Source organism: Aquila chrysaetos, chromosome 10 (genome assembly GCF_900496995.4).
Source record: "Aquila chrysaetos chrysaetos chromosome 10, bAquChr1.4, whole genome shotgun sequence".
NCBI classification, from domain to species: domain Eukaryota; kingdom Metazoa; phylum Chordata; class Aves; order Accipitriformes; family Accipitridae; genus Aquila; species Aquila chrysaetos.
The window spans coordinates 19,042,921-19,062,980 of NC_044013.1; the positions used below are offsets into that span (position 1 = coordinate 19,042,921).

Here is a 20,060-nt window from a genome sequence, read left to right on the forward strand (position 1 = left end):
TCCCATGCAATTCATGAAGCTCCCCCTCAATTAGCAATTAATAAATGCTAAGTTAGTTTTATATTTTTCATTCACTCTTCTAATTCCAGCACATACACTTTTTTTAATAATCATGGAATAGCACCACACACATCAGCAAAATTCATATTGACAAAGTTACTTATCAATGGGAGTGGATATATTCGTAATTGGTCCTAAGCAGTATCAAGTGAAATATACATACATGAATCTTTGAGAGAAAGGTAGCCTTATTGATGTTTCACTGTGGATTTGTGCAAAATGTGAAAGTAGCCTCCTCTTAACATATTGGCTTAAGCTCCAGTGAAAGTGACTTATGAAAATGCATTTTAGTTTTTAATTGAGCATACTTGGAAATTGCACATGGTCTGTTATCTCATTGGAACTGATGAAAGATTATTAGTTAAGCCATGGTAACCTGGTCATTTGTTATGGTCTATCACAATGTGTTCCACATCTTCTCATAGATGATTTGCAATAAATTGAAAGCACTCTAGAGACCCAATTTGAGAAGCAGAACTTGATCATGTAGGATACTCTTTCCCTAGTACATTTCTGGAGAAATATCCCTTTAGCACTGTATGGTCTTTAACTAAGATTACATCATGTCCAGAGAGAGAAGATTTACTAAGCTTGCGACAATTTGATTATATGGAGGGAGATCTTACAAGACTGGCCTGAACTATTCCAAAAGAAAAGTGTGAGGGGTGGTACCAGCTGTGCATGCAAATAACTTGGCTGGGGGAACTTGTTTTTATGGTTTTGTATTTCACATCTGCACAGTCCCAAAGTAAACACAGTTCTGTTGTATACAACTGACTCCCAAGAGTATGTGCATGACTTCCCTTTGCTCTAAACCTACAATGTATCAAGCTATTCCATCTAGATTACGGAATTCAACCACTCCTGTTGTGTTTTTTACATTTTAGTCACTACCCCTTTACTACTATCCAGGCAGGTAAAAATGCAGCAAATGTTTCTTTTGTCTACCAAGCTGAATTAATGCAGCAAGTATTTCATTCGCTGCTCCAAGCTGCCTGCTTATGAAAAGCTACTACCACTTTTTATAGTGTCATTCAAGACAGGCGGATATGATTATAGGCAGCTATATGCTATCCTCTAGTCTTCAAAAGACATTGGTCTGCTATTTTATATCCAAAGTATGTAGCTCAGGAGAGTTCCCAAAATTTTCCCAAAAAGGAAAATTAAGGTAATAAATAGACCAGTAATGTCAGCAAGGAGAGTATGGACAGCTTCTTGTAATCTAAGTTAAGTTACATCTCTTTACTGAACTGTATTTTGGTATCATTTGAGTTATCTATGTAGCTGAGTCACTGGAAAGGTTTTTGGGGGTTTGTTTCTTTTTTGTTCTTCAGCAACTTTGAATGTCCACTGATGCATGAAGTCCCAGAGCACCAAGGCAGCAGCACAAACAGTTCGGCAAGCAGTTTGGGAAGCTCTGTCACAGCATGTAAGAAGGTAACTTCTAAGTTTATGTTATATTCAAAGGCAGATATATCCCAGGTTATAGCTTTGCTTTTTAGCTTTTGTCTTTATTATGGAATAAAGAAATTCAACTGATACCTAAAAAAGAAAAGGACTGATACAGAAAAATAAATTCTGCGTGCTGTGATGGTATCTTGCAATTTTGTCTGCCTGGTCTATACCTGTCTGGTCCCAAAGTGTATTATACATATATGGGAAATAAAATCCCCCTGAACATTTCTATTTTTCCTCACTATCTGACAATATGAAATAAAAGCAGTGCGTAGTGTGAATACCTTTAGGACTGCTCTTCAATAGGTGGCAAGTTTCCGGGACCCAGCCTGAGGGTCCAGAGCTTTGCTTCTCTCAGGTCAATACAATGGAGGGTCCTTCATGAAACAGCTTTTCTGCCTTCCCTAGTATCTGACTGGAAGGTTTTCAGCAACCCAGGAGGTAGTATAGATTTGACTGTTGCTGTTTTTGTTGCCTCAAAATGCGTTTATATGTAGTTATTTAATTTAGAGGATGGGGGGGGGGGGGGGGGGGTGGAACGCTGCCTGTGTGTGTATGTATGTCATTGGGAGAAGTCATATATCACAGATTATTTTATGTATGTAGGTGATTTCAGTACAACTGAGAATACACTGGTAAAGACCATGGATGCTTCCTTTTATTCCTCCTCCCCAGGGCCAGGTTATGGCAGTACAGTCCAAGGGAAGGGGGTACTTCGCAATAACCCTCAGAGCTCTACTGTCTCCTACAGGCATAATTCTAGAGCTGACAAGAAAACATTTGTTCTAATACAGAAATGTTATAAAACTTAACAGTTCATTTAGTTTTCCCATAATTCTTACTTTTTTTTCTTTTCCTTTCAGTAGCAATAATAATGCTTTCCTTTTGTTCTTTTTTTTTTTTCCAAAATAAAAACAGTATGTATTTATATATGCAAGCAGAGAAAGAGAAAGATAAAACATGTAGAAGATAAAGATTTATTTTCCTTATCCTGAAAACCCCACTGTGGGTGTGGGGGGTGAGTACTGTCTGTCTACAGAAATTTTGTTAAATGTAAAATCATTGGTATAAAAAAGAACTCAATAGCTGATGATGCATATGCTGAGACTGAGCTTCTCCAGCTCACCCCAACATGGCTAAAAGACAGCATCAATATTTCATTTGATTAAAGGGTTTGTTTATTTGCAAAAGAATACCTGATTTTTAAAAAATGCTGCTGAATGCAATTGGAATCTTCATATAAGCAGAAATAGGCAGAAAATCCATTGTGTGGGAGAACATCTTAAATTTTCATTTAATCTCAGAGTTGTATATTTTATGTAAGACTGAAGGACAGTGGCACAGCACTGAGAAGTGCCGCCACTGTGTTTACAAATGGTCCCAGCTTGGTCACCTTCAGAAGCACTGCTCTCTTTTAAAGGCCAGCCTTTGCCACATGATTTAGAGCTGCTTCACCTGTCTGACCACTTATATTTGAACTTTTCATTGTAACACGAGTTGATTTTACGATTGTTGGCACACTGAAAGTGATTCACTTCTGCCAACACTTCTGACAAACAGCAGGATGTTTTGGGCTTCTTTACAGCATTGTTACAAAATGTGTTACCATTCTTTTCTTGTGTGAAAAAGGATAAAGTTACCAAAATAGGCCATTACCTTCTCTTTTAGCCTCTGTTAGTTACAGTGATTTTTAAGTTAGATGTGTAATTGGTGGTGGAGTGAAACACTATGGGTTCCTGCTGCAAGGGAACAGTTTAAACAGTTAACCTGCAGTTTTGAGTAATTGTATTTGGCACGAATGGCTCCTGTCAGGAACCATATGAGATGTGGCCTGTTACTACACACACAAATCCGAACAAATGCAGAAGAGGTGCCCCTTGATATCTCATCTTATTCTGTATGTCCCACTTTCATATCTTTTTTGATGAATAGTAATTAACCAAAGCAATTAAGATGATCAGCCACGAAGACGCAGATGTTTCATTTGTGGAGCAGAGCCTTTTTAATGTTGTCTCGGTTATGGATATTTACTGTATTTTAATGTCTTATGATCTAAATCAGGGAGCAGGAAGCTGTTACACTAAACTCGTATGCAATATTTTCCTCTGGGAAAAAGTGACTTTTCCAATCCACACTCTGCTAGAGGCTGATTTAGTTCATTGATTCACAACACACTGAGTAATGCTGACGGCTGAGTCTCTAGATGAGAGTGGAAAATTTTTTTTTTTAGAACCATGAATTACTGCTGATTTTACATTTAGTGCATGATGCAAATTCATCCTGAATTATTTTCTAAGTGTGATGATCCTGCTCTGAACCAGATATACAGCAGTGTGTGCAGCTGTTACACGTAAGTATGGTCAATGAATCAAGTTCTGCTTTCAATTGTACCAATGCAGATCAGAAGCAACCTCACTGAATTCAGCAAAATTTCTAACAGTGTATGTCAGTGGGATTGGCCCAGAACTTGTCTCAATTAGATAAGAATGAAGAGAAGTACAAGATAGGAGGGGGACATTTGGGCAAGTGATACTGTTTGCCTTAAAAGTGCAGGCTATATAAAAGAAGGATGCTGACTGACAGCTGAAATATAGGCTTAGGTTTCTTATCCTTTGGTACAGACCAGCTTAGTATATTTTGAAAATATGCTTAAATGCAAAAATAGCAATCAGAATGTACTGGTAGACTTACATCTCTGTGGAATACCAGTTCTCACATTGTATTTGATTAATTAATTAGCCTTGTTAATTTAGGCCAGCTCCTTCAAGCTTATACACTTTTGATCATCACAGTCATACGTTATTTTACTATAAGGACTTCAGTATATTCCTTTAAAAGCATGACTATCCCAGCAAGTTTTAATACATATGCAAACTCCCACTTTATATAAACACATGCACCTAGTTAACAGGGAGAATTGCCTTACAATAGCAAGATGCTGTAAGAAGTATTACATTCACTCTTACGGTATGTTTGTCTTTGAATGTGATAATATTGCTGTCTGTTACCAAAGAAATATGCCCAAAAGTTCACGTGGCTTCTATATATGCATTTTTGCATAGCAGGTGTGTGCAACCCTACTGTGATCAGCATTGCGGGGTGGCCCAAACTATCCTTCGTCCAAAGAAGTACTAACGGGAAGGCTCTGAGCAATAATATGTCTGTAATGGTCCTAATGCAGAAACTTGCATTTCATAAGGTAGAGTTTAAACTCATTCAAAGTTTACGCCTCATTCCTGCCACCGCTTACTCAAATGTCACCTTCCGTCTCCTGAACACCGTTCAGATATGTGTAAAACCAGACCATATACAAGGAGGCCTCCCCCACATGTTCCTGCATGCCTCCGTTTCCCACAGCACTGTCTTTTCAGAGTAATTTCCAGAGGCTTACCAGATGATTTTGGGCCAAACTGTATTCCTTGGATTGCTGACCTCCGCCAGCTTCTGCTGCGTGGACTCAAGTATACCTGGTTTTGTTTTTCTCACCTGTCTTCTTCAAATCCAAATCGCTGCAAATTATTTTCTTCAGCCTCCAGTAGTAAAAATGTTATGCCTATTGCACCCTTCTTCTCATTTCTGGCTGCATTCTCAAGTGCATGTGCAGAACTACTTATGCACACATGAGACCAAAATCTGGCCCAGGGAAAACATCATCCTACTAATGTTGTTCATCTCCTTGACGTTACTTAAAAATCCCATGCTGTCCAAAACTTTCCTGTAATAATTTCTACCTTTGACTTCAAAGTCTATTATGAAAAGCTGCATACAAAAAATTAAATGTACCATAAAGCCTTGCAATTTATAAACCATCCTGGAGTGACCCAAGCTTGGCAACTATGACCTGACCGGACTGAAACATTTGTTCAGGAGAGTTATTGCTTCTGTTGGTGCTTCACCAATATTTGCTTCCTGATAAAAACATCCTCTGAAAGAAAGGTAGAGCTATCAAGGGTCATTTAACATCCCACAGGAGGAAAACTAGGTGAGCTTGGACTGCCCAGCTCTTTTCATGAGTTTATCATCTACAATATACATCCGCTACGACCTAGCTGTTCTGAAATGTTGGGTGTGCACAGCAAGTCCTTATGAGACAAAGAGTAGTACCAAGGATTTCTGAAGCTTGTTTCTGCATGATAATTTCTGCCTATTCCGGTTTCTCAGAAACTGTCTGATATTTGGGAAAGCAAGCTCTAAAGTGATTAAGGCTAAAGACAAATTTACTGTGATTTTTAAGGAAATGAAACAAGACTGCTTATTACAGCAAAAGCTATTTGAGCTAAAGAGAATTGTTTACTGTCAATGTTATGTCTTAACAGGTAATTAGAACTTCAACCCTTTAGGATGAGAAGATCTAGAATCAGATGAAATCTGAAGTCATATATATATGTATATATGTGTGTGTGTGCTTGCATGTATATATATGTTCAATTCTTTATGTCTTCATAAAAGCCTCAGAGGATGGTAATTTTTGGAAAAGAGAAAAAAAAAAGCTTGATTCTAGATTTTACCAACCAGCTTATAATGGCTCAGTATTCCCACATTTGAAAATATTTCTTAAAAAAAAAAAAAAAAAGAATCGTTTATAACACTAATAGGAAATTGTTTCTTTGGGATATGAAATATATTATTTTCCCCATCTAGTCTCAGATTTAGTTATGGTGGCAGGAATCTTTTTGCACTGAGACAGGAGGTTATAAAATTTATTGAGCACAGAGTCATTCAACTGGTAAACAAGATTAGCTAGCAGCCCCCAAGAAGAGACTAGTGTTCATGTGAAGCATTCATGAGCCTTTGTCATTCTCAGAACAAATTCTTTGGGCGCAGTGCTTTTTCTGAGTATTCTGTGAATCCTAAATTTGTATTCAGAAGCTCTTTGGAAGAAATCCCGTAGCAGGGCTGGAGTACTGAGAAACAACTGCCTCAAAGGTGCAAAGCCTTTATGGAGGGCACCAAAGAAGGGCAGTGAAGCAGCCCAAACTTATGGACTGTGGTGTTCCCCATTGCCTCCTCATCCATCTTCTGCTGACTTTTATTCAGAAATCCATATAGAATAATACAGGGAGTGCAGTATTAACCATCTCACGGGCTTTCTGCCAGAAAGTTAAAAATTAGAGTGGGTGGTAGTCTGTGGGTGGTAATAAGCTTATTTCTGGATTGCCCCTGAGTATTAGAAAATTGTGTCAACTGGCCAGATCAGCTTTCCACAGTCATTCATCTTCCCTGAGAAATGAAGAGGCCTCGCAAGTTCTTCCCACTTCTCTTCCTAAGGAAGGGATCTAGGCTTACAGATCAAGTGTTCCTGAAGTAGGACAAAGGCATGTCAATGCAAAACATGCAGTAAGGTCAAGTACTGTGGATAGATTTTTTTCCAGGTAGAGCAACAAATGTATATTTTAAAATATCATTATTAAAATAAAAGTCTAGAGAGCTAGAGTACAGCCTATTTCCATGTAATGCAAGAATTGCAAGAAGTACAAATAAAATACACATCCATTTCACAAACATACTTCTTAATATTGCTGCCCGAGGAAGACAATAAGCCATATAAAATGTTCTATAAGTAGCATAATTGTTGCAGCTATTCTTTTCCTGTTGTTACCTAGTTGTTTTAACAACAGTAAGGGTCCTTTTTTCATGGAAGACTATTAGGACAGAGACAGTAAGTAAGGAATTCAGTTCAATATAAGCATCAGACTTGCAAAACTGGCTTTGCCTCTTTATAGTCTACAGATATCTGCAGCCCCATTTTGCTTTTGTTTGAGCAAAGCTTGTGGCATAAGCTGTAGGACTGAGTCAACACAGAGATTAAATGCAAAGTTTTGGTCTTAGGGTACTGACTGAGCTCAGTACTCATTACAGCAGGTCTTAAGTACTTCAGCTTCTCAGAAAGCAGAAATATGTGTTTAAGGAGAAAGAGTTTGCAGCCTATCTAAGAAGCTGCTGGCAGAGTGAATAGTACTGATCTATTGTGGAGAGGGATACAGTCAATCATAAAGGCTGCAACTTTGTGCACTCTGGTATAATTAAATAATTAGTTTTTCCAACATCTATGTTTATCACTTTAACACAGAACAAAACTCCTAGCATTATTTTCCAACAAAAATGTTGGGTTTAGGCATCTCCTTCAAGTATCTCTAAGGACTTTCAGTTCTGAAAGAATATAAGCTAATACTTTAGGGGATATATAAATCACTTGATTTAAGGCATATTAGCTGGACAGGTCCAAAAGGAACAGGGGTCCCAGTCTTGCCCCCCAAAATTTTGTAGGCAAGATTTCCTTTGAGTTACAACAATAGAGTTCAGGCCCCCAAAGCACAGTAGGACTGAGTAAATTTTTTAATCATTTTAACTATTTTTAACTATTTTAACAGATTCTCTGCAGTAACAGTCTGCTAGAATCAACAGACTACTGGCTGCAGAATCAGAGGACACCATGCCAAATTGGCTTTCTGGAAGACAAGTCAGAAAGCAACTGTGCCTCAGTAAGTACTCGCTGTAATTTCCTCTGGGGAAAAGTCCACTGAGAGTTTTTTGGGTAGGATGTGGGGCCGACCACAGTACATGTTAAATTAAAAAAAGTCAATGACTAACTGACACTGAAATTATAGCAATCTATCTATAGTTTCTGTAATTTCCAGCTTTCTGTTAAAAGCAAACATACAAAGCAAAAATGAATACAAATTTCTACATAAAGCACATTAATAAAGATTACTGCGGAGGTTTCCCCACATTTGGTTGTCAGACTTTGTGGCCCTCCATATTTTTTTATGTTCATAATCTGCAATTTACAACAGAGGAAAATAAGCCAAACAGAAAATTATTCAAAACCACAACTTGGTAAGTGGCAGGTTTGAAAGAGCAGATGTTTAAAAGGCTGCTCAATGTTCCTGAAGGCATAGAGATACAATTAAAGAGAAAACTCTTTTCATAGCAGATGAGGAGAAGCTGCTAAAGAACTCAAACGGAATTATTTTACATTTGAAATGAAATTTAAATCTCACTATTGTGGGTTATAACACAATTAAGAACAGCTTTTGGTTAAGAGGGTACATGAAGAAATAGGAGTTATGTTGTTGCTTTACACACTAGCTACATGAAACTGGATGGAAGTACATTGCTATGATTGTAACAGTTTTTTATTTGATGAAGGACTCAAGAGAGCAGATCCTTACTTGGAATCCTGTTTGATTGCTATTCCCTGGTCTCAGTGAGCCAACAAGGGCTTTAGAAAGAGCAGTTTTGTCTCAGGTGAAAGGTTTCCAGCACTGCTTTTGCTGCAAGCAACCTAAAGACCAGCGGGGGGCTCTCATGGAGCCTGCTGGGATTCCCTCAAGGACATGGGCATTTCAGCTCTAGCTGATGAACCCAGACGCCTGCTGTCAAGAAACTGAATCTGCATCCCATGGTGGTGATGACTGGAGGCTTTGTGTCTTGCCTGGGGGTGATGCTGCATGCTTGAGAACAGCAGGAGTGACACAACAGTGTAATTGCAGCAGTTAAAGCTTAGGAATATGGTCAAAGGTTATAGGGCTCAATTCACTGTCATGCTGTCCACTGGACTATCAGTTTCCACAAGACAGAGTGAGCAAAAGACACAACCTAATCAGTGTTTGCTAATAAGCAACGATACAAGGTATAAGGTGAGAAACTAAACAGACTCCTGTGTCTATTTTGGGTGATGCTGGGTGAAAAAAATGAAGGGGATATTAAGGAGTAATTTTTAGTGGTACTAATTTCCTAGACTCCCCAAACTAGACAGACAGCAGTTCCCTGTTCTTTGAGCATTCTGCACGTATTTCCCAAGCAAAAGGGTCACAGTATTAGGGAGTACAAACATTGCTCAATTGCAGCTGAAATGCTGTCACTTGGAACAGTATCCTGAATACATTCTTAACCAGAATGGCATCATCAGGCAGGTAATCAATGGTATCCTTGTTTGATACAGGAAAGGATTGCTTTTAATGCAGAAAGCATTGACCACAGTCACTTGGTTTTACTATTTAGTACTTCATATCCTAAAAAAAGGCTTATTTTCTCAGAGGAAATGATTACTCCAAATAATAATATAAAAATGAATTATGACTTGCTTTTTGATGTGTTGAGCTTTGACTTATTTCTTCATATTTCTTTGAATCTTATAGGAAATTATATCTATCTCTGATAGGATGGAGCTACTGAGAAAAGATAGCTTGTTAAAATAAGACTATGCTCAGATTTGATTTAAAAATACCCAATATAGCTGCTTGATACACACTTTTCCTCTTGAAAGCACAGATCAGGTTTTATCTAGCCCTGGTCAGTCACCTTGTAGGGAAAATAAGCATTACTCTCACTGTTTTGCAGATATGAGAGAAGAGGCAGAAGTACTGAAATGACTTTTCATTACAGTCCCAAAAGGAGATTCTGAGATAAAGGGTTTCAGCAAGTCAAAGACCCAAATCTCACATGTGCTGAATGCCCACAATTTTCCCTGGTAAAGTAATGCAAGTCGTTAATTTTCTTTTAATCCCCTCTTTGTCAAAGAAAAGACAAAAAAGACAAAGGTCCTTCCTAAGAAAACAGCTTGTGCTACTGTAGTGTAATGGTGTAGTTCCTGCTTGCAGGCAGAGGATGGGCAAAGGTGCTCCGTGAGGCTTCCAGGATACAGAACTGCCCCACAGTTCCTAATGCCATCCTAAACTACAAGACCCTGACTGACCCCTTTCTTACATGGGAGGAGTATTAGGATATGCTTTGAAACAAGGTCTGCCAAGCCATCTTGTCCCATTGCCTACTCCTTGTGTAGCATGCATACAGAACAGCCAGCTTTCCCTGTATGGCTTTCTGAACACAGTGCCAACTCTACACACACAAAAAGTTTCACAATTTTCAAAGCTAAATTTATACCTAGTTGATTCTGCAATTTACAGTTATCACTGTAGAAGAAAAGAGATTACATTGAAAGAATTTTGTATTAACGAGGTTGACGTAGAATGTACAATAATATATTGAGTGAAATTAAAATATCATATATAGAGAGCATTGATTTAGAAGCTAAGAAGTTATATATTATTTTGGAGCATCGCTGTTCACATCAAGAGAAAAGGTATTTGGTAGCCTGGAAGCATAGTTCTTGATCTGTCCCTGAAAGTTATGCTTTTGAGTTACTGTTGAATTGTTACTCATAAACTGTTACAAGCAGAACTGAAGTTTTGTTCATATTCCTTGTTAATTTATTCTGAGTGGTAGTACAGTACAGAATTTTAATTTGGGTGTCTAAAAAGTTGCACAACTAATGTAAATACAAGCAGTAAACTAGAAACTTTGAAATTAATCATCAAACTTGATATGTGAATCAGAGTGTAAACACGTTTTTTTTTTTTCCACGAATTGCTCTCCCCACTTTAAATACGTGGGTCGTTCATTTCGCTGTGCACAGCACATGCGCAAACCAGGGAACAGGGAATACTTAACCACTGTGCAAGGATTAGGCATTAGTTCAGTACCATACTCAGAACCTGCAAAGCATTTCATTGTGAGTCCTTTCCAATGACTGACACTAAACAAGCAGAAGCTGCGGGAACGAGGGAGGCAGAAGGATATGAACATGGAATAGTTTCCCTAGCTTCTCAATTAGCAAGCAAACCAGACTGCCCTTAGCAGAAAATATGTTCTATCTTCTCTTTCATGTGGAAGATTTTATAAATTGCTGTTGCCAATGGTGCCAGAGATGTTTTAATCAAACTGCCTCTGAAAGTTGTCATTATGTTTGCAGAAGGAAAAAAAGAAATCTCAAATGTAGTATATCATTAATGGTTGCTTTTCCCAAAGATAGCTCATAATACATTTAGCTATAGTGTTCAGTTTTCATTTGGAAGAGTTCATGTTTAGTTATAAGGGGTCTAATCTTACTGTAACTATAAATGCAACAAGATCATATGAACATAGCTTTCATAAATGTTATATTCATTATGTTCCATTACAGATTAGCACAGTTAGTACAAGTAAAAATAGACTCATGGCTGTCCTACATATGCTCACCAAGTATACTAACATTGATTTATTAAAACACTAAATATTTAACTCAGTTACAGAAGACTACTTTTTCAGAGAGAATTTTTTTTAAGCAGAACCAGCATTTTGGTACACGTAATAGTCCATCCATTTCCAAACTGGTTAATGAGAAGGTAGCCATTATGATATGAAAATAATAAATTGTGTTAGAGGAACAGTATTTCATATTTGCTTAAGTTGGAAATCTTCTCAAGAGCTCTGAAAATTGTTATTTCAAATTCTGCTACCCTACCATAATAGAAGAAATGCTAGTGTGTCCATATTTAATCCAATGTATCTGGTCATCTGCAAGGATGAACAATAGAAATCATAGGGAGAAATAATAGGGAGATGTGGTGTCTGTTCTCCATTTTAATGCCAACTTAGCAGTGTGTTGGTGAGTTGTCTATGAAAAGAAGTGTTATATGTATAATGAGTGAGTATGATATGAACAGAGTTTGAAAGATTGTCTTGTCCTAACTTTCCTTTTCTACTTTCTGTACATACAATTTTTGTCCAATTCTCTGTGTTTACATTTAGGAAATCAGATTAGATACACTGGGATTGAGTCCAGGGGGACAGGACTAACTGTCTTGTGTTATTAGGGCTTTCTAGTGAGACTTTGCACAGAGGCTAGTCAGGAAGGGGCACCTGAAAAAGATTTTTCTGTGCTTGAAGTGAAGGACAGTGGGAGAGAGTAAAGGTAAATCCTAGGTAGTAGTACTGTTTGTTTTCATTTCTGTATTGGAATAAAACATCCTACCAGCTCGCTTTAAACCTCCCCTGGGTTGAAGTGTGCTACCCCCCTTATTTCAGATGACCCTATCTGATTTTGCCATGCTGTCTGCTTAAAAAGGTTAAACTCCCTCAAAGAAATTCTTCTACATCAATGTTATGAGTGTTTTTTCTTCTTCAGAGAATGTTTGAGTAATGGCTAAACACTAAATTAAACTTAGTTCAACTAACAATGCTACTGTTTAGCAGCAGTTTACTGCTGCAGATTAGAATATGTAGTTTCATGCTAATATCATAATTAGATAGTATAAATTTTAAACATAGTTTAATTATGGAAGTCTTGTTTTGTTTGTTTCCACTGAATGAGAACTTAATCAAAATTCACCTAATAGAATAAAATACATGGATTCATGAGACATAATCATTCATAAGCTGCACATAGTGACTTATAAATGTAATTAAAGTATCTGTAATGTGACATTCTTATTACCCCATGGAGAGACTTCATAAAATAAATGTAGTTCCACATAAATATATATACCTTTGTCCACTCCATTATTGCCATCTTTCTCAGGACCTACATCAAATGCTTTGGATATGCTTTTAAGCAAACCTTATTTGAAAAGAAAAAACTGATAGATACTTTGTCCCTACTTTCCCTCCAAAGATCTAGGTTATATAATTACTAGTGCTGAACCTTTGTAGTTGGCTTATGTTAGTACAAGTTAAGAAATTTAAATTCTTCCTTAATTAGATGATTTATAGTTTCTTCTAGCATTGGACTCTCCTAAAGTGCAAAGTCATAATCTTGCACACAGAAAAGTCATTTATGATTCTTCTTAGCACTTCCTAAGATTTGACATTTTTCTTTTCAATGCCTGTGCAGTAAGCATCAGCATGAGTAAGGTGGTATTGCCATGCTTCTAAAGATGTATCTTAATTGTCTTTTAGGAATTCTTAATGAAGAGTTATTTAGAAAAAAGATCAAAAAAAAAAGTATTATAGTCCTGCAAGACATTTGGCATTCATTTACCTCAAGATGCATAAATCATAGCAGTGATTTTTGCAGAAATTCTCTGGACTTTCATACTCTAGACCAGCAACAGATAGAAAAGCCATTAGAAATTATATTTGCACTGAAAAAAGATTTTCCCTCAAAATGGACTCAGACTCCAATAATCTCCCCACAAAATCATGCCCTCTCTCTCTTCACATGACCGTCTTGTCCCAACACGGAGGCCGGGAAGCAGGCCTTCCCGCTCCACACAGCCTAACAAAGCCCTTGAGAACCACTGATCTAGGAAAATACACCCTTCCCTTCCCAAGCAGTGTGCTTCCATGTGAGAGGTAATGGGATTTCCAGACTTTGGCAGAAATGCTGCAAACATTTTGTCAAATATCCCGAAGAAGTAGAAACACAAACTTTACACCCTTGAACAGCAGTGATAGATATGGAAGGTGGAAAATCTCTGCTTTTCAATTAGAACAAAGCAATAAAAACCAGTGCTTATTTCTTACTTCAGCATAACAAGATACCACTTTTTAAAGAATCAGGATGTGTCAAGGGCTCTAAAGCTCATTTTAAAATCATTTTATGTCTCCTTATAGCTGAAAAAAAGATCTGGCTTTGCAGGCAGATAGGCGAGAGAACAGTTTCAATAAAGGGTTTAAAGATTTGAAACAGTCTTGAAATAGTCCAGCAACTTTTCCGCTTGCAAGTACTCCTACTCTGTGATAACATAAATACTCCATGCATATAATGTAGGCTATATGCATAGACATACGCAGCTGTATATTGGTTAGATCCAGCCCAAGGTAGCAGCAGAAGCACATGGCCAGAGTAGAGGGAAAAGGGAAGGACAGCAGCCCAAATTTCAGTGAAATTCAGTCTTGTTAAAGTACCCTCTCATTTAATTGTTGGCTGCTTTTGTCTGACCCTGTGCCATCTCCACTTTTTCTCCAAGTGGTCTGATGAGTGCTGGTGGTAGCACAAAGGAGAGTGGAGGACAACATGACTAGGGAAGTGGGGAGGGTGGAGACAGTAACCAGCAACTGGGTGGGCTTATGCCACATGGAAGAACCTCAATCCATCCACAGTACAGGAGAAGGAAAGATTGCAGGTTGGTGTTGTTAGCTGCTTAGTTGAGTACAGAACATACCCAGTCTAGAAGACAGACATTAGCATCTCAAGAAAAGGAAGCAATGCTTATATTAGTGAAGGGTGGCAAGGCTGTTGCCTTGGTGAGAAATAAAACAGATTGCTAAGAATGCAAACGGGTGATGTAATTATGGATCACGTTGTCTATCATCTCTCTGTTTACTGAGATAATGAAGAATGTAATTTTGCCATCATAGCAGCTAGATTTTCAGTACTAGCTGCTTAACTTGCTACTGCATAGCTTCACTCTCCTAAGCAGGTATCTAAGCATTGCCAATTTCATTGCAGTTTAGCCATTGAGCTTTTAAACAGATTCAGGAGGAGGTTAAGGATGCCTTTATGCACTAATTTGAGCTGGTCAAATCAGGGCTTCTGTGGTCTCACCTCCTCCTCTAGCCCCTACTTCATCTTTTTTACTACCCTGCATCTGTACAAATGTGTAGTAAGTTGGTTCAGACAGAAGAGAACCTATGAAAGTAAGAAATTAGTTTTCCTGGCCAGTTCTTCATTGAATCATCTCACTGTATTGTCAAACAAATGCCAGTGCTCACTGAAGTGATGGAACAAAAACATCGAGGAAACAGCTCCCACAAATTAATTCAAGTGGAATGATAACATATGCAGAAAGGGAAAATCCTTGGCAAGGTGTATTTTGAGGAAAAAAAAGAAAGCAGCTTTCGGTTGAATTAAACTAGATTATGAGTGGTTTTCATTCATTTCTTCACCCAAGTCTTTTTAAAGATTTGACACGACATATCCTTGGATGTTTAGGTACAAATATACAGTTATATTTTACATCAGCCTTTGATACTAGAATTACTTCCAGGTAACTTGCTAACAATAGTGTGGACACTGGGTCAGGGTGCTGAAATCTAAGCACTGGAACATTTTGTATTTCTTAATAAGGGCCCCTAGCTCCAGTGTGTTCTCCAGAGTCTCCAAAGAATGAAAGCACTTACTTTCCCATACTGAAGGGTGGAGATCTAGTCTTACAGGAGTTCAGAAAGGAGGATGTTTCTTCCCAGGATTGGTAGCAGTCAGCAAGGCTCTATATACAGCCGAGTATGGAAGTGCAATCTTGAATCCCAAAGGAGGGGGTTTTTTGTTTGTTGGGGTTTTTTAAATCAAAACCATATGTGTGTTCCTGAGTAGTGACCATACATAGCTGAAACAACTGTTTTGTTTTATTGTGTTTGAATGAAGATTTGCATTTCCTACTAAACGTAGCAAAGCTCTATTTGTCTGCATAAAATAGATAGACCTACATACTAAGATGTTTGCCCTCCCTCATGAGGTTGCATGCACACCCCCAGCAGTATGTCATATAGACGGGGGATTACAAGAGTGTTTATTTTACCTTTCACTCAGTAATTACTCAACCATCTTCAAGAACAGCATTGTCTCTTTCAGAAATCAAAATCCATCCGTTGCTTTCCAGATCTAAGCCATAATTACTAGAGGTATTTTTAGTTTTAAGTCCCATCTTCCTATTCAGCCTGACGATACCTTAATTATATCCTGACAAGGAGCAGGAATCAACAGCTGCAGGCTAAATTGTGGCATTGAGTCTTAGTCATTTCTCAGGCATGTGTGGGTGTTCATGCTGCTGTGGTAAGGAATTGTACCTTCCAGAGACCCCCTCTCTCACTTGCACAGAGAAATAAGAAAACCTCCTCTTCACCAGTTACTCTCTGCCTTATGGAGCCCAGTGCAGGCAGACTGAACACTAGTTTAAACGACCACTGAAAGAATTACTTCTATAATCTGTAAAATATGTTTCTCTTGTTGCTCTTGTACATACTTGGCTCTGAAAAATATATCTTCACATATGAGCTAATGTTAAGGCAGAAATTAAATATGCACTTAAAGGGTTGTATTTCCACATTTTCAGTACCACGCATGTATTTTATACAGCAGCCAAAAGCTGCCTCATTAATTTTGGGGTGGGGAAAATTGACAATAAATTTTCTTCTCTTTTCTTGTAACTTCAGACTTGGACACACTTTAATCTTCTGTCTAGATCTGCCATCTTCTTTCCTGTCCCTCTGTGATACTTTCACACAGCAGTGTTTTCCTGTCTGTATTTAAGCTAACTGGATGCTTAGCCTTACTCTGACAAAGCTATAAATAAACACCAGGAGGATCAAGTGTGGTATTGCAGCTGTATCCCCTTCAGCATTTCACATTGGCATATCTACAGTGCCTCCATGGTCTGCCTTATCAAGAAATGGGATTCTTGTGCTACCTCCAGAGTGGACATCTGTAACTGCTTGCTGCTGTTATGACCACAGGTTCCCTCGAACATGAATTGCAGTGTGAGGCTTATAGAAATTTGTTAAACATTAAGTATACAGGGCACCAGAGAAAGCAGATGGTGCATGTGGCATAAATATTTATTGGCATATTTTCTTTAAGTCATAAGTGACAATTAATTACATCAAACCCAAAGGAATAAGCTTTAATGGGAAGAATATGTTCACAGCTGTTTTTGAAGAAACAGATTATAAAGAGATGACTTGGGGTGATTCATTAATGCAGTCCAGCCACTAAAATAGGGATAGTCTCTGAAATATCAAGACACATAAATCAACCAAGTCGTTTGAGATAGGCACCTTCTGAAGAGTAATTGGGACTAAATTTCAGGTATGTTACTGCTAAAAATGCTGGAGGGAGAACAGCATAAGACATCCTTCTGACAACATACAACGTGTACCTAAAAAAGAGCTGTGGCTGGGCTGGGGAGACACAGGAAAGTCACATCAGGACCTTATTTAGATGAACTTGAGTGACTCACAGAAGATAGTATATACTAGGTTGTCTGCTTTTGGAAATGCTCCATCAGGGCTTGCAAGAAGAGCAGTTGGAAACTTCATCTGCATGTTAGATAGCAGTTGTGCAGCTCACAGGAGAGATTTTTACATAGAAACTGAAAGGAGTAATGTGGGGTTTGTGGCTGTCCTAATGAAAATACAGAGCAAGAAGGGGGAAAATACTTTCTCCACTCACAGCTAGAGAGGGAAACTGTTACTCTCTAATCATGCAAAGGACTGTACAACAGAAGGAAGGCCCACACTTGGCTTCAGGTTGATGTTTCCCCAACCTGCCCTGCATCCTGTTGAAGTTCTAGGCAGAGAAAGTGTCAGTAGACTGCCATAGTCCTACTCTGACAAGGGTGGATTTTTTGATGGTTTGCAGTAACCTGACTGCACTTTGGTGAGGTCAGGAAGGGTACCACTGTATAGCTGAGGGATACCTGTCATGAAGCCTTTTGAGTTATTTAGACTACAGTGCAGAAGGTGTGCCTGAGCTTCTTCGTACTCTGGGGTTATCACGTGTAAATTCTCCCACCTGTGTAATACTGCTGCCTCACATTTGTGTATATCCTTTTGCAAGCAGCTACGTGGCATATCTAGTACTTCCAAACTAATATTTTTATTTCCACATCTCACAGCTGGTTCCTCTGCCAGAATCATTTTGGCAAGCATGGAAATTAATGCGAGACAAACATTGCATCCAAATGTTAATGGATAATTAGCTCTGTCTTCCAGAAGATGCTTTTTCATTCTGAGTCACTATCAGGCTATTTCAAACACCTCATATAAGACATATTCCAATTCAAGATCCTCTTTAACCATTTAAATATAACGGATCAAATGCTACCGTGTGTGGAGGAGAGAGCTACGTCTCTTATACCATTCCCAGTCTCCTATCTAGCAAAAAGTTGAGCTATGTATATTAGTTATAACTGTTAATGACTCCAAAAAGAAGTTATGAGAGCCAATGACAGGGAAAATAATTCATTAAGATTTAGTCAGTGGGGCAAAGGAAACTGTAATCTAAAACCAAATAATTGCAACATAAAAGCAACAACTGGTAATTTTCAGTTTCCTTATTTCTTATGAAATATCTCGAATCTCCACAAAAAAGGTGATGTCAATCCTCATAACACATCCTTCTTCAGTAGGCATTTATCTCTATGCTCAGGGGTGGGAAATACTTGGAAATTACCCGATTACATCCTGCCATCCCATGACAGCACACCAATTCAATAGCAAGGCAGGAACCAAAATCCTGCCTGCTTCCCAAAGTTACTCGGAGGTGGAGCATTAGGAGGCTAAATAATAGTAATAGCAAAAAAGAAAAGGGGGGTGGGGGCAGTGGGGTGGGTGCACAACACTATAGAATATTACCTGACACTGAACAAATTTCCGCTAGCAGTTAGTGAACAGTTGGGATCTCTCTCTCCCTCAGAAACCGTAGGAAAGTGTCTTTTCCCTTACATGCTTTATAACGTAGGTGTCACAAGCCTCACTGCTCTGCATGAAGGCATTTTAAAGCAGCACGGTATAAAACCAGAAGGAAGCTGAATGAAGATCACACGTTAGGCATAATGAAACTGTACACACAAGAAAGCCACACACGCACACTCCTACTTCAGATGATCCTAATTTCCTCTTCATTAGGGTGTGTGTGACTGCATAGTTATATCTTTAAATAGCTGAGAAAATTGTGAGTGGGCCTGAGTGAGTGCAGAGACCGTCTGCCCCCCAGGCAGCTTGTCTAATTGCCTCTGTTCCAGTTCAGTCTGCTGCTGGCTGCAGCAGTAGAGCTTCTGTTAAGTAAAATGAGCAGTTGCTTATTACACAGATAAACACACATGCCCAGTGACACTGTGAGAACTTGAAGAACGTACTAAGTTTGGAAATTCTTCTGTGTAGCTTTGTGCTTTTAGCATTCAGAGCATGAAATCTAACTTCCACCGTAAGTTGCACCTAACTGCAGTCGAATGTTTTGCCATAGGTGTGTTCTTCTCCAGAACTCAGGACCTTGTATAGACGAAGTGTATGTTCATGTGCCCTTTGAACTGAAAGATCCACTACAGCTGTCCATACAACATCCATTTTACCATCATAGTGTTAGCATACAGCTTTTTTTTTTTCCTAGCTACACTAAGAAAAAGTTACCAGGGGTAAGCAAAAGCAGGGATAGGAGTTTCTGTTTTGTAGAGATATTTACCTTCTCAAAGTATCAGCAGAAGTAAGAGAAAAATCAGGAACCACTCTACATAGTGTTACTGAAATTACCTAAAATACCACTCCTGATAATATTGCAGGAAACTGGCTCGGGCTGAGGTTTCTAGCTGCTTTTCCAAAAAGATCCAATCCAATCCTCAACTAGATGCCAGAAATTTCTCATCTCTTTGCTTGTCTGCAAAGAAACTGGGAGCTACAAAAGCTGTGACTTTAATCATCACTGTAGGAGCTTCCAGGCCCCTTTCTGTAATATGAGCCCAATGTAGGGATGATGCCACATAAAGCATGTCAGGGAGCCTCACAGTCCCATTTGCATCACCGCTTTGGACCTACAGGTTTAAGAAGGCCATGAAGAATGCAGATGTTGCCTTGGTAGAAACTTGTCTAGGGGAAGAAGAAAGTTCAGACCAGAAAATCTTTTTAATTTCCAGCTTCATCATTTCAGCTATGAGAAATTGAAAGCTAGGAGATTCTTGCTTTAAGGGGGTTGTTCTAAACCCATCAAAAGTGTTGTTCAGATATTTTTTCTCCAACCACATATACAAATAAATACGTGGAATGAACAACTCATTTTTTTAAGCTGCAGA

The 20,060-nt window shown here is 38.5% G+C and overlaps 1 protein-coding gene across 7 annotated transcripts in view; it reads left to right on the top strand.

Annotated features, from left to right (window-relative positions):
* LOC115347092 (SPHK1 interactor, AKAP domain containing) overlaps positions 1-20,060 on the top strand; it is a 75,900-nt gene that overhangs the window by 18,509 nt on the left and 37,331 nt on the right. For all 7 annotated transcript variants that reach the window (XM_030028055.1, XM_030028053.1, XM_030028047.1 and 4 more), the window contains exons 2-3: positions 1,395-1,497; positions 7,887-7,997. In XM_030028055.1, the coding sequence (XP_029883915.1) occupies positions 1,395-1,497; positions 7,887-7,997 (214 nt within the window). The remainder of the gene's footprint in view (positions 1-1,394; positions 1,498-7,886; positions 7,998-20,060) is intronic.